General features: G+C 39.9%; 1 protein-coding gene across 14 annotated transcripts in view; it reads right to left on the reverse strand.

Moving 5' to 3' along the window:
- Window positions 1-15,225, reverse strand: part of PTPRT (protein tyrosine phosphatase receptor type T) — a 1,118,479-nt gene that overhangs the window by 370,299 nt on the left and 732,955 nt on the right. For all 14 annotated transcript variants that reach the window (XM_017944806.3, XM_017944803.3, XM_017944801.3 and 11 more), the window contains exon 9: window positions 6,856-6,965. In XM_017944806.3, the coding sequence (XP_017800295.2) occupies window positions 6,856-6,965 (110 nt within the window). The remainder of the gene's footprint in view (window positions 1-6,855; window positions 6,966-15,225) is intronic.

The raw sequence follows: 15,225 nt of genomic DNA on the forward strand, positions 1-15,225 counted from the left end.
GCTCGAGTTATACTCAATAGCGGCCTGCATTATGCAAATCATGTGTCCTAATTAACGTAGATCCAGTTTGAATTATGCAAATTCTTGCTGCGGGCTGTATTAGTCACAATCCAGCTGATTTCCTCCTGCGTAGACTACCTCCTGCCCATCTGGACCACATCCCGTTCTCCACACTGCTCCTCTGTGGACCAGAGTCATGAGCCAGTCTGGGGTCAGTGAGCCCTGAGTGGTCAGTGCAGCAAAGCTGAAGGATGGGAGGAGGTGTGCTCATCCACCCAGACAGAGCCAGGAACCTTCTCTGGGCATTGGTCTTTAAGAGCTTCCTTGTGAGCCTATCCACCCAGCTGGTCCCTCTCTCCATCCATGTCTGTGTTGGCTTTCGTTCTGTTCAGAATTGTCTCAGAAGACGCTCCAGCCTCCTTGTAATGCATTCTGATGGCTGGTTGATTCCTGGGGCCTGTGCTTTTTGTTCAGATTGAATCCAACCATCTGTGTGCTGAAAAAATATTGACAAACCCTCCAACCTATCGTACCTTTTAAAGGCGCTCCCATACAGGAATGCTGCCTTGTTTTATTGAAGCGAAGTCTGTTTTATTTAACTCTGAACGCCAGGCACCTAGAATAGCTTGTAAGATAAATGCCAATCAACTCTAGCATAATCAAGACACCCATTCCTGCCTCATTAGGGTCTTCTCATTCCCTTTAAGCTTCTCAGATTTATACACTGTAATTAGAAACTTGGTGATTTTGACTGCTAAACAGAAAGGCTTACTGGGAGGCTTCGTATGTCTGAATTTTAAATATTTTCACACTTCGTTAACCCAGTTGCAAGTGTAACATCTTCTGGCCCAATTCCCTCACACTGTGTGATTTTTATTTTTGGACAAAGACGAGTACAATTAATTGAATTGAAACACATATTGATTACTGTTTTCCATGAACTCTGAACAGCTTGTCTCTGAATGATTTTATTGAAGGGTTTTCAGACAACTGTTTGGTTGGATTGCTTCCCTTGGTGACCTCATTCTGGCTATAAGTGCCTGTCTGCAATTGCGACGGTCTGTGTTCTTGGTGAGTTGTGGTTGTTCCCAAGAGCTGAGTCAGAATAAGAGAGGCCACAGCACCCTTCTGCACATCCATACCCTGATTAGGGAACCCTGATGCCTTAATCAACCCCAAAAGAGGGTTCTGGAAGAGTCTATGCAGATGTCATGATTTCCATATTCCTGATGTAAATACTCAGCTGTTTGGGCCTCCGGTGAGCAGGAATATTGCTTGGTGCATTAAATAATCATATTATTCATGCAATGACTACAATGCATTCACCAGGCAGAGCTTTCCAGACCAGTTGGTATCCCCTTGCCACTTCTACCACCCTCTTGTACAGATCAAGATTGTGAGATTTGAGAATGATTCTTAAACCTGTGCTTTTTATGCTTTAACATACACACGAATCACCTGGGGATCTTGTTAAGAAGACTCTGATTCAGTGGGTCCAGGCTGGGGCCTGAGATTCTGCACCTCTAACATGCCTGCAAGTGATGTGAATGCTGCTAGTTTCTGGACACAAGGCCATTGGTGCTGCCTCTATCTGTGCATGATCTGTCACTCTGTTACGGGAATGATCGTAGAAGTGCATTCTGCATCTCCCACTCAAGTGCAAATTCCCAAATATCTGAGGCCATGGTCTAATTCATCTTAATATTTCCTGCTGCAGCTCAGATGACACTGGAACCAGAGGGCTCTGACGAGGATTCTGAGCTCCCCCTTCAGTGGGCAGAGAGAGAGTTTGAGGCTGCAGAATGAGACTGTTTCACAGCCCTGGAGTAGTAATAGGGTCAGGGTGAGACACTCACCTTTCAGGGAAGGTGGGCCCAGGATCTAAGGGTCCATGGCTCCAGGGTGCTCATCAAGATAAGAACTCATTACTGAAAAGAGGGTGTCAAAGCTGGGTTAGCAGCAGTAAAAGGCAGCTGTAACAAAGATTTCACATCTTCTGCCCAGGTACAAGGTCTTCTAATAAATAGTTCATCTTAATATCATAGATGATGGAAATGTCCTTGCCTCCTGGTGCATTTTCCAGGTGTTTCCAAGATGCTTGTGTGCCCACCATCTCTTATCCACACAACAGCTGGATGATCTTTTAAGAATATAAATTGGATCCCTTCACTCCTCTGTGTAGAACTCTCCTAGGGCTTTCCATTCCTACCAGGATAAAATGCAAGTTCTAGGAGTCCTGGCATCCCTGGCCCTAACCACCCATTCCCCCATATGGTCTCATCACTGTCCTCTGTGCTCAGGAAGCCCCAGTCACTCTGGTCTCCTTTTTACTGTATTTTTAAGACACACCTAAGTAATTTCCACCTCAGGGCCATAGTCACTCTGGTCTCCTTTTTACTGTATTTTTAAGACACGCCTAAGTGATTTCCACCTCAGGGCCTTTGCACTTGCTGTTTTTAATTCATATGTCATCACTACTTTACCTTCAGAGACTTTGGCTGGCTTATAGGCAAGAATTAAACAGCAAAGAAACTCCAAAATGATGTAGAATCTTTGATTTTGTGGGTTTGACACGGATTTATTTTCCCCTTCATTCTTACCCAGTTGAAGCCTAGAACAGTCTGACACCTTCATATTAGAAAGAGAGGACTGAAGACTGGAGACAGAGTGGGACTTAAACATTCTTACCCAGTTGAAGCCTAGAACAGTCTGACACCTTCATATTAGAAAGAGAGGACTGAAGACTGGAGACAGAATGGGACTTAAAGCCACTCACATTTTGGGGAGCAGAATTGTCCAAGGATGCACCCAGAGGTTGTGACTTGGACTTGTGCAGAAGGAAATTTAATCTTAACTACTTGGACCTGCTGTATTTAACAATAACATAGTTATAATAATGAAACTTCCCTCTTTCCCCTCCCTTTCTTTTTCTCTGCTTTTAACTTTGCTGAGTCTAAGGTTGTATATAAGAGGCCACAGACAATCCTGAATTATCCTATTTTTCTTTGTAATAAAATATTCTTTTTTGAGGCCAGAAGAGGGTAATTTGTAATTTATGAATTTCTCTCTTGAAATTACAACTAGAACCTAATTTAAAAAATCAAATTGGTTTCATCTAATTAAATTTGTAAATTGCCTCATAAACACATGCTTTGTTATAAATGTTTTTAAAAGCAAGGTCTCTTGCTTACTGTCTGGGACTGGATTGGGTTGAGCCCAGAGTAACAGGTACTTCTCATCTCTCTACTCAAGAGAACATACTCTTCTATCAATTGCCAAAAGTTTCTCAAGAGTAGTATTTTCCAGAACAGTGCTTCTGAAACCGTAATGCCCATAGGAATCACCCAAGGATCTTGATAAACTGGAGAGGACTGAGCTGCTACATTTCTAAATAGCTCCCAGGTAATGCTAATGCCACTGGTCTATGGACTACACTAAGTTGCAGCAAGGGGCAAAACATCTGTACCTGCATTTAGGAGTCCTGGGTTTGGCATCTGGGTAATATGACCTTGGTCTTTTCATTTCAACCCTCTGTACTCAATTTCCTCATTTTTATGTAATGATAACAGCTAACATTTATAATGTTATTTCTAAATGCCAAACACTGTGCAAACCCTATATTTAATTGTACCTTCAGAGTAATGCTATAAGGCCATTTTATTATTACCTTGATTTTTCTGATAAAAGACTTAAGGTTCTGAGAGGCCACTTGATGTACTCAAGGTCACAGAGCAAGTAAATGTCAGAGCAGGGATTCAGATCTAGGCTATATGGGCTCAAATGTCACCATCCTTTTCTTAGGCCTCACTAGCTTTTGATACACATGACCACACTCATGTTTATGCTCACAATACAAAGGCCTAAATCTATAACCTCCTTAGCTGTCCTTACAGCATCCCTCAATAATTTTGGCATATTCCCCAAAAGTAGCCTCAAATGCTTACCAACAAGTCAATCAGTTACAATACTCTGGTTGTGGTTCTCTGCAATTACAGCCCAAGTCACAGCCAAGAAGCTACTTGAAGATATCTTTCATCATAGTTGTCTCCCATGGAATCCATGGGAATGCCAACATCCCTGGCATCTGATCTCTGAAAATCCACAAGGCACCGGATTCACACGGAAGTGAGAAGGACATGCTGCTCTAATCTGTACCCACCTTTGTGTGTGGGGCTTCAGAGACTGCACTATATAATAATGCCTCAATTACAGGAGGTTCTACTCAAACACAGAGTCTAACTTACAGTTGTGTTTGAACCCTTGCTCTCCCTCTGTTTCTTTCTTCTTATCATGGAATTTTAATCATGATATTTCTAATCCAGTCTAATGCATCATCCTATTAGAGGAAAATGTATATTGCTCTCAAGGATCCAGTCTAATGCATCACCCTACTAGAGGAAAAAGTATATTACTCTCAAGGAATAATCTGTGTAGAGATATGACTCCACCTGCAGCATCACCCTACACTAGTGGTTTCCAAATGCAGGTATGTACAAGGACCAGGGCTTTTCCATGACAAAGTTGCCATCAATCCAATGCAAAATTAGAAAAATTAATGTGACTGTCATGAGTTGGTAAAACATCATAAATTTATTCAATTTGAAGGATGGACTTTTATTCTGAAATTATATCCTTTCTATATTTTTGGAATTATGTCTTTTATAAAACGATGTAAATAAGAGATGTTAAAGTACCCTAGGTTACCCCCCCAAACCTTTTTAAATGCTACTGGCCTGTGAATTCCAAAAGTCTTCAACATCTGGCACAGAGCATCTTTTACACAACAGTACCAAGTAACTTAACTTCCTAAATCAAGGGTCCTTTCCTTCTGCTTTACAAAGAAAATTTGCCAGGCACAACAGATCTTCATTTCATTTAAATATGTGTGTGTGTGTGTGTGTGTGTGTGTGTGTGTGTGTGTGTGTCTGTGTATGTGTCTGTGTATGTGTGTGTGTGTGACTGTGGTCTCTGCTTTACAAAGAATAGCATGTAGATTTGAAGTGATTGGATTTTGTTTCAGTTAATTTTCCAGTCCCTGTCTTTCCCAAAGAGGTTTTGAAAACGTACTAGGCAAGGTGTATTGGTATGAGTACCTGCCCTCCTCTTAGGGTACTCCCCAAGAAGAAAGCTTCTCCCAAGCGTGTGGCCTGAGAAAGCTCATAAGAGGTGGGGATGGATGTTTGTTTCCGCCTTCCTTGTGGTAATCCTGAGAGCTGCACCAAGCTCCCTGCAATTTCTAAGAGGAAGATGTTAGCTCTCCTGAGGAATGCTACTGTTAGTGAGATAAGGTGTTTTCTTAAGCACCTTGTACGTGTTGGATAATCTCCCTCAGAGAGTTCTCAGGACCATCTATGACTCTCTAGAGAAGTTATGGGTCTGTTAGATTAATCTTGAGTACTTTTCCTTCATCAAATACTCCTTGACTTTCCTCCCCAGACCTCACCTTTCCTTATGGCAGCAATATTCTTCCCCCCAAGCCCACTCCCTATACATGCATGCTTCTGCATGAGCACTCAGTGGCTTAAGTCTCTTCATTGTCCTGTGGTACATGTTTTGGTCTGGGATGCTTGTGTCTTTCCCCCTCGTCAGACTCCCTAGGGAAACCCTGAAGAAGTAATTACCACCTTTATTTTACAGATGAGAAAAATGAGGCTTAAAGAGAGGAGGACGCTACCAAACGTAACTCAGGAGAAGGTGGAGCTACTAGGACACTAGGCTACATCATTCCAGCTTTGATATCCATGCCCTTCCCTCTGCATTGCTATGGGTTTCCATTTGATCTAGTATCGCAATCTTATGATGTGTAAGAACACAAGGGATGGAAGAAGACTCAATCTTACTCACATCCCAGTACTTGAATCTTAGCTATATCACCTTTGTTGGAGATTTGTTTTGTTTTATTTTGCAATAAACATTCATACAGTTTGTCTTATTTATGCAACTTTTCTGGAAGGCACATTGTGTTGGCTTGATGGGTACATTCCTGCCTGAGTAGGTTCTGGTTCATCTCTGATACGGTAAGGCCCTGCTAATGCTTGGAAGGGGGGCTTTGGACGCCATCACCTGGATGACAAAATATGCCTTGGACACAGAGCATTTTAAATCTCAAGCATCCTGTGTTCCTGCTGCAGAGAATAACATTGGGATTCTTTTCAAAGCAAAGGGACCGATATTCGTAGAGTGAGCGTCATGTGGGTATTGCAGTTTCCCAGGTGAACTTTCACTACTGTTTGGCAGGCCTGGGCCTTCTCTTCTACATAAGAACAATCTGACTCCCTGGGTTTTGGCTCCTTTGTGGATGAGGTCAGTCGTCACCACTGTCATTTCAATGCATGGTATGTACAAATTTCTTTGTCCTTGGGGCTACCAAGACAGTTCCACTGTGTGCCATTATGTTTGCACCCCATTGTATTGTCTTCTTTTATTTATTTATTTATTTTTTTTTTGAGATGGAGTTTCACTCTTTTTGCCCAGGCTGGAGTGCAATGGCATGATCTCAGCTCACCACAACCTCCGCCTCCTGGGTTCAAGCGATTCTCCTGCCTCAGCCTCCCGAGTAGCTGGGATTACAGGCATGCACCACCATGCCTGGCTAATTTTGTATTTTTAGTAGAGACGGGGTTTCTCCATGTTGGTCAGGCTGGTCTTGAACTCCCACCCGCCTCAGCTTCCCAAAGTGCTGGGATTACAGGAGTGAGCCACCGCGCCCAGCCCCCACTGTACTGTCAGAAACCTTTTTATAAGTCACATCTTACTCACCTTTATACCTTCAGTGGAATGGGTATTCACCAATGTCAGGCTGAAGTGACTTGAATAAAGCTAAGCCAACGGATGCAGCACAAGGGACCTCCTTACCTCATAGAGCGTGATGACCCCATTGGTCTCATTGGGAGGTTTCCACTGGATGTAGATCTTCTCCTCAAAGGGCCCCCCTTGGATGGATTCTAGAGGAACAGCTCCTGGAACTACAGAATGGAAAAGTTATGAACTTGACGTCACCTTCCACATCATTTCTCTAGCCCCACTAACCTAGAACAGGGGTTGACAAAGTTTCTATAAAGAACCAGACAGTAAATATTTTAGGTCTGATGGGCCGTACATTCTCTATTGTAACTACTCAACTCTGTCATTTTAGCACAAAAATGGCTATAGATAATCCATAAATGAATGGGTACAGTGGTGTTCCAATAAAACTTTATTTATGAAAACAGGCAATGGGCTGGATTTGACCCATAGGCCATAGTTTGCTGACCCATTTTCAGAAGGCTGATCAGGCTTTTCATCAGCAGACTGAGCAAGTCAGTCTATGAACTGAACCTGATAAGGGTAGAAAGGACACGAGCAGTTTCCAGTTCTGCCAGAGGTGGGAATCTGAAAGGAGGTCTTTGCTTCAGGGGTGTCTAATCTTTTGGCTTCCCTGGGCCACACTGGAAGAAGAAGAATTGTTGTGCGCCACACATAAAATACACTAACACTAACAATAGCTCATGAGCTAAAAAAAAAAAAAAAAAATTACAAAAAAAATCTCAGAACATTTTAAGAAAGTTTATGGATTTGTATTGGGCCACATTCAAAGCCATTCTGGGCTGCACGCAGCCCAGGGGCCGCTGGTTGGACAAGCTTGCTTTAGGATTTGTATTTGAGAAATGCAAAGTGAGCTTCCCGTCATCTTACCAAGCATCATTTTCTTTCCTCTGCCAAGTTTTCTCTAACTTTAGGAAGTGCTTCGTCAGTTTCCTGACTAATTCCTGAATCCAACATGAACTATGTGGTTTGAAACCCCAATCCAATTAGAAGAAGCACGCCTTGCTCCAAGAAGGCAGCTAGCTTGACTTGCTGTTGAGTCCCAATGCCTGGCATGAAGTAGATGCATAATAACTATTTGCTGGTTGAATGAATAGGTGAATGAATGACCTATGCCAGCATTTTGCCCTAATGAGTGCAACCTTTCCTGGGGATCCTTCTGTAAGCCGGTCAGCCTTCCTGCCAGCATCCTCCTGCTGGATTTCACTATTCTTACAACAGTCTGGAAGATGGTGAGCCAGAAAACAAATTATTCCCCAAACTTTCTGCCATAACCCCTTAGAAATAATGAATTTCAGTAAATTGTTACCAGATCTATTTATATTTTGGCATTATAAAAGCAGGTACTTTCACTAAGCACTTACACTTGGACTAGAATTTTACCTACATTATTTCACTTAAGTGACAGAACAGCTCTGCCCAGTAAGTATTATCTCCTTTGCGTCAATAAGAGAACTGAGGCAGAGAAAATGGAATAACTTGCTGAAGGTCATATGGCTCTTAAGTTGTAAAGAGGGAGCTAAACACCTGTCTGTGAGTTTTAAAGCATATACTCTTAATCATCACGCTACGCCTCTCTACATATAGCCTTGGCCATATGTTGCAATCAGTTCTCCTTTGTTAAAATATGTTCAGTTTTGCTCATTATGGACATGATACACAGAATTTGTTGAATATTAAGAATATATAAAAAGGTTAGAAAAAGAAAAAAACAAAATTACTCATAATTCAAATGTTCAAAGATATTTTCCAATCTTTTTACGCATATAAAATTTTATTTAAAAAAAGATATGCCTATTCATATATATATATATTATTTTTTAAAAACGTTAACTCCTACTGTGCATATTGCATTGTGACCTTATTTTATCACTAAAGAAATTGCAGACTTAAAAAAAAAAGGGTGTTCTCTAGGGTCATACATTTTAATGGCTGCTTAGAGAGGGCATTGCCCGTTTATAGTCACTGATCCTTTATTATTGGGCATTAAAGTTGGTTTGAATTCTTCATGACTTTGAGCAATGCTGGAATGAGCATGCTTATAGGTAAGTCCGTATGCAACTCTGCAGATAGCCGTTAAGATTAACGCTTCGGAAATCAACTTACTGGGCCAAAGTAAATGAACTATTTTATTTTTAAGGCTTTTGACATATATTACCAGATTGCCTTTCAGAAAGTTTGTACCATTCTGGACTCCCCAGCAGAAGACTATGTCTGTTCTTGCCAACACTGACTATTTAAAAAATTAAGTGCATGTGTATGTGTATCTTTTTTAGAATACTGGAGAGTACAGATTTTGTTTTTAGTTTAATGAGCCATTTACATTGCTTCTTTTATGAACAAATTATCTATACCTTGTGTTCATTTTCCTGTATGGCTCTTCATTTCTGCTCATCTTTGTCTTACGGGCTTGTAATTGTAATTTCATTTTAAGGACATAAGCTTTCTTGCATAGGTTGCAAATATATTTTTGCCAGTTTTTTGTTGGCTTTTAAAATCGTTTATGTATGCAGAAGCTTTTAATTAGTCAGGTATCCTATTATTTTCCCTTATCCACCCTTCCTTTCCAGAAATATTTATTATGTATTTAATATGATCAAGGTACAGTGATGGACAGTAGAGATGCACCAATAACAACAAAATAGAGGTGAGCTCTATCCATGATAAAGCTTGTATTCTGGAAAGAGAGACAGACATAAATGATTATACTCAAAATTAATTCATTACTTTTTTTTAAGTCAGGACTCTGACATAAAGGGATATGGTACTAGGAGAATTATTAAAAGCAGGGAAAAACCTAGAATGGCAAGTTAGGATATTAAATGGCACACAGATTAGAGTTGCTGGATAAACAGAGTCACCAGGGCAAAATTGGGAGGAGGTGTTGTAGTGTGGTGGATAGCTTTGTGAGGTTAAGGGTGGAAGGAGAAAAGTCAGTTAGGAAGCTGTCGTTGTCATCCCGGGGAGAAAGAATTGTAACTTGGACTGGAATGACAGTAGTGTAGAAGAGAAATAGATTATATAGGAGATTTGGACTCAGAGGATGGCAATGTGGAAGATCAATGGACTGTGCAGGAGATTTGGGGATGTTAAACTAACATGACTTGATGGTGATAGGTAAGAGTGAAGGATGGAAGGGATGTGTCATGGAGAACTGTAACCCTTTTGTTTTATACAACTGGGGGATCAGAATGCTGTTTATAGAGAGGGAGCCTTAAAGGATGACCAATTTTGGAGAGGAAGCTGGTGAGCTCAGTTTTTGTCATACTTTATTTCAGGTATACATAGAACATCCAAGTGGCAATGTTGAGTAGCAGTTGGATATGGGAAGACTGGGGCCAATGTTTGGAAATGGAAACCGTGGGCAGGGAATAGATGGCAAGACTATAGAGCAGAGAGAGAGAAAAAAATAGGTCTAAGACTAAGTGAAAAAGAACTCCAGGATTAAAAATTAGGAGGAAAATGAATGGAGAAACTGGGAGTCAGTGTTCAGAGAGGCAACCAGAAAACCAGGAAGGTGAGCTGTCATTGTAGCATCCCAGGAAGGAAAGAGGCTCAAGAAGGTATCGGTCAGCAGTCACAAATATGGCTGAGTAGTCAAGTAAGATGTGGTTTTAAACTTGCCCATTGAACCTACTGTCCTCAAGGTGACTCGTGAGCCAAGCAAGAGTAATTTAAGGGAGAATGTTGGCATCACAGGTCATCCTGAAGAGGGTTGAGAGGAGAGGGGAAGGTGAGGTGAGGCAAGTAAACAATACTGGCTGTGAAAAGGAGGGGAATTCAAAACATAACAGGAATGACATATAGAGCCAAAATCATGACTCTCTTAAAGATAAGAGAGGTTATGATTAAAGCAACCAAGAGAAAAAATTCAAAATAGAGGCCAGCCACGGTGCTCATGCCTGTCATCCCACAACTTTGAGAGGCCAGTGTGGGCAGATCACGAGGTCAAGAGATTGAGACCATCCTGGCCAACATGGTGAAACCCCGTCTCTACTAAAAATACAAAAATTAGCTGGGTATGGTGGCACGTGCCTATAGTCCCAGCTACTCTGGAGGCTGAGGCAGGATAATTCCTTGAACCCGGGAGGCAGAGGTTGCACTAAGCCAAGATCATGCCACTGCACTCCAGCCTGGTGACAGAATGAGAGTCCATCTCAAAAAAAAAAAAAAAAAAAAAATTCAAAATAGAAGAAAGAAGGAGAAGAGTGAGAAAGAGAGAGGAGATAACTGACAGTGGTAGGGTCCTGAAAGCAAGAGCAGGGGTGGGTTGAAAGGAGGGTTCTCTTGTTTTGTGAGAGAAGAGGAGAGGATGGAAATGTGCTAATGCTTTGTAGGGAGGAACTGAAGTGTCCGAATGGCTCTGTTTTCTTGAGAAGTGGGGTGAAGCCATCTACCAAAAGTGTAGTGGGGTACAAATTGCATCAAGAATTTGGAAAGAGAGGAGAAGCTTTAATCATGGAGAGTGGAAAGTAAGCAGAATAGAGAGATGAAAATTCTATTCATTCACCCGAGGGTCTATCTGGTGGAAACTGAGGAGGGTCTGTTTGATGGACGATAAGAAGGGTCTATCTGATGAAGATTGTGAGCATAAAACTCAAGCTAATAGATCTTGGTCTTTCCAAATTGGAGAAAATTCTCTTTTTCACACCATATCAGATGAATGGAAAGGACAGAAGAATAGTTGTTTTATAATTTATTTATTTTCTGGTTTATTCCCATCTTTTTCTTTTTATACCTGACACTTTAATATTTCTGAAATTACTGTGTATATTATACATGGTAGAAATCTAACTAGAATTCCTTACAATTTTCTCAATTGTAAAGGACAATTAATTGACCAGTCAAAACTTTCCCCGGTGATTTAAAATGCCATCTTACCACCATATTAAATTATTTTATATTCTAGCATATGTTGTTTGGTTTTCTGTTCTATTTCACTGAGTTGCAGCTTTTACTGTGACAGTATTTCTCTATTGCATTAAGATGACATGTTTTGATACTTGGTAGAACAAGTCTTTTTATTATTCTTCTTTTGCAAAGTTTTCTGAGGTATCCCTACCCATGTATTCTTCCAGAAGAATTGAGGAATAATTTTATAAAATTTTAATTATATTTCATCAAAAATTTTACTGCAGTTGCACTTTTTTCTCGTTTTTGGGAAGCAGAGAGTGTAACATGAGTCCTTCTATCCAGTAAACCATATAAATCTTCATGTATTAATGCTTCTTTTTATGCCCCTCAGTTAAAAATGTTTTTCTTTTATTTCTTACAAATTGTATTTCTAGGACTTTATTATTGTTCACATTGTTTTTGTATTATATTAAAAAGTTTCTTTTATAGTGTTTTGCATTATATTAAAAAGTATACATAATAATGTATGAATAGTTTAAGAATAATTATTAAATACACATGTGCCCACTATCTGTTCTAAGAAATAAAACACTACTGTACTATCGAAGCACTTTTTATGGCCATCACTATTGTCTCCTTTTTCCTACCCCATCAGTAAATATATAAATAAATAAAAACAGGTACTACAGATACTATCCTGATTTTTCTTTTCTTTTTTTTCAGACAGAGTTTCATTCTTGTTGGCCAGACTGGAGTGCAATGGCGCGATCTTAGCTCAATGCAACCTCCGCCTCCTGGGTTCAGGTGATTCTCCTGTCTCAGCCTCCCAAGTAGCTGGGACTACAGGCACCCGCTACCACACCTGGCTAATTTTTGTATTTTTAGAACAGACGGGGTTTCACCATGTTAACTAGGATGGTCTTGAACTCTTGACCGCAGGTAACCTGCCTGTGTTGGCCTCCCAAAATGCTGAGATTACAGGTGTGAGCCACTGAACTCGGCCTGAATTTTCTCTTAATCATTCTCTTTATTTTTATTTGGAGTTCTAAATATATACATATATCCCAAGACAATATATCATTTAGTTTTTCTTGGTTTCTTTTAAATCTATGTGGATTGAGTGTTTTCTATTATATGATTTGCATTTGTCACTCATCATCATTTTGAGATTGATCTATTTTGATGCACATAGTTGTATTTAATTCATCTCCGTTTTATGAATATATTCTTATTTATTCTACCATTCTATAGTATATGAACTTTAGAGTTGTATCTAGGTGGGGCTTTCTTAGAATATAATTTGTTAGAATATTTTTGTATATTTGGTTGAACATATATCAAGATTTTACTAAGGTACACTTAGGAATAGGGGGTCTATTCCTATGACCCAAGGGCATATCTGTCTTTGTTTTTACAGGGTAATGCCAAACTGTTTTCCAAAGTGGTGGTAGCACTGCCCCAAGCAATGTTCTGAGAGTTACTACTTCTCCACATCTTTATTAACATTTGGTATTATCAGTTTTTAAAATTCTAGACCATCTGGTAAGTATAAAACGATACTTCACTAAGGTTTTATATGCTTTTACCTATTTACTAGCATCTTTTAATGTTTGTTGGACATTACTGTCCTTTTCCTGTTCATCTGTAAAGATTCATTGTATATGTTTGATACTGATCATTTTATTGGCTATATGTGTTACTGAAAAACTTCTCTTGTGTCTTGTGTTTCTCTTTACGTTACCTTTGAATATGGATCAGTTCTTAATTTTAATGTACTCAAATTGATCAGATTTTAGTTTTTGTATGGGAGAAAGAGAGAGAAAGACAAATTTAGTAGCAGACACTGTTGATGGCCTGCCTATATCCCACTGAATAATGCTTACTGCAAAATACTAATTTACCTAAATGCTGTGGGAGCCAACTTGTTCTCCACATAGAGAAAGCAAGAAGTGCCAGAGAGTTAATGCCCTGAAAACATCCTTAAAGCAATGAAAGACAGGAAGGTGATGGATGAACATCCCAGTTTCCTTACTACTTGGTTGGGTAACTCTGAGACATGTTTTCCTAGCACTTCTTAAACTATTTCAAACACTGAAACCATTGTGATGATGACAATGATAATTCCAAATCTACCATGGACTTATGCTATCATAAAATACAATGAAAATAAATTACTAGGGAAGTAAAATTTTAAAGTAAAAGTGAAACTGAAAAAGCAAAAAATCCTGTAATCCCAGCACTTTGGGAGGTCCAGGTGGGCAGATCACGAGGTCAGGAGATTGAGACCATCCTGGCTAACACGGTGAAACCCTGTCTCTACTAAAAATACAAAAAATTAGCCGGGCGTGGTGGCAGGCGCCTGTGGTCCCAACTACTCGGGAGGCTGAGGCAGGAGAATGGTGTAAACCCGGGAGGCGGAGCTTGCAGTGAATTGCAGTGAGCCAAGATAAAACCACTGCACTCCAGTTGGGGTGACAGAGTGACTCTGTCTCAAAAAAAAAAAAAAAGAAAAAAAAAAAAAAAGAAAGAAAGAAGAGAAAAGAAAAAGCAAAAAAGAAAAATAGTAAGCTTCTTTTTAAATACTTTCCCTTTCTGTGCTTGTCTTGTTATGGATTAGAAAGGGTCAATGAGTCAGTACTGGTCCTTGGACCACACGTGGAATAGCACTGTTCTAGAACTCAGTCATTCACATGGTAATTTTTTTGTTAATATATTTTGTATGGACTTTCTTCCCTTTCCTGTCTCACTTTCCCGTCTCACTTTCCCTCTTTCTTATGAGTGTGTCCTGAGACCATCTCCTAAATAAACTACTTCCATTTGTCTCAGGGTCTGCTTCTGAATAAACCCATACAACAGTTTTAGTCAAGAAACACTTTCTCTATCCTGAAGTCATAAGAATATTTTTCTAAATTTTCATTGACATTTAAGAGTTATTCCTTTAATAAAATGTCCTCAACTCATTTACAATTGTGTTACTATGTATAACATGAGGTAAGAATCCAATTTTAATTCTTTCTCCTTATCCTAGGGAGATTCAAAAAATATTTTTAATTCCTCAATTGATCTGCCTGATAACTTTAACTTCAGTCACATTTCCACATATGCATGGGTCTACTTCTATGTTCTCTCTATTATATTCAAGTGTTTCTATTAGACTTTCTTTGTATCAATATCACATCTTAATTAACAATAAAGTGTAAGTCTTGTTATCTGGTAAAGTCTACTACTTCGTACTTCATGTTCAAGACTATCTTGAGTACTCTTACCTTTTCTCCTTACATAAACATTTTAGGACTAGCTTGTACCTTTTCAAAAAATGTTTGATTTGGCTGGGCGCAGTGGCTCACGCCTGTAATCCCAGCACTTTGGGAGGCGAAGGTGGGTGGATCACGAGGTTAGGAGATTAAGACCATCCTGGCTAACACGGTGAAACCCCGTCTCTACTAAAAATACAAAAAATTAGCCGGGCATGGTGGCGGGCGCCTGTAGTCCCAGCTACTTGGGAGGCTGAGGCAGGAGAATGGCGTGAACCCGGGAGGCAGAGCTTGCAGTGAGCGGAGATCTGGC

The sequence above is a fragment of the Papio anubis genome, chromosome 16, assembly GCF_008728515.1.
Source record: "Papio anubis isolate 15944 chromosome 16, Panubis1.0, whole genome shotgun sequence".
Taxonomy (NCBI): domain Eukaryota; kingdom Metazoa; phylum Chordata; class Mammalia; order Primates; family Cercopithecidae; genus Papio; species Papio anubis.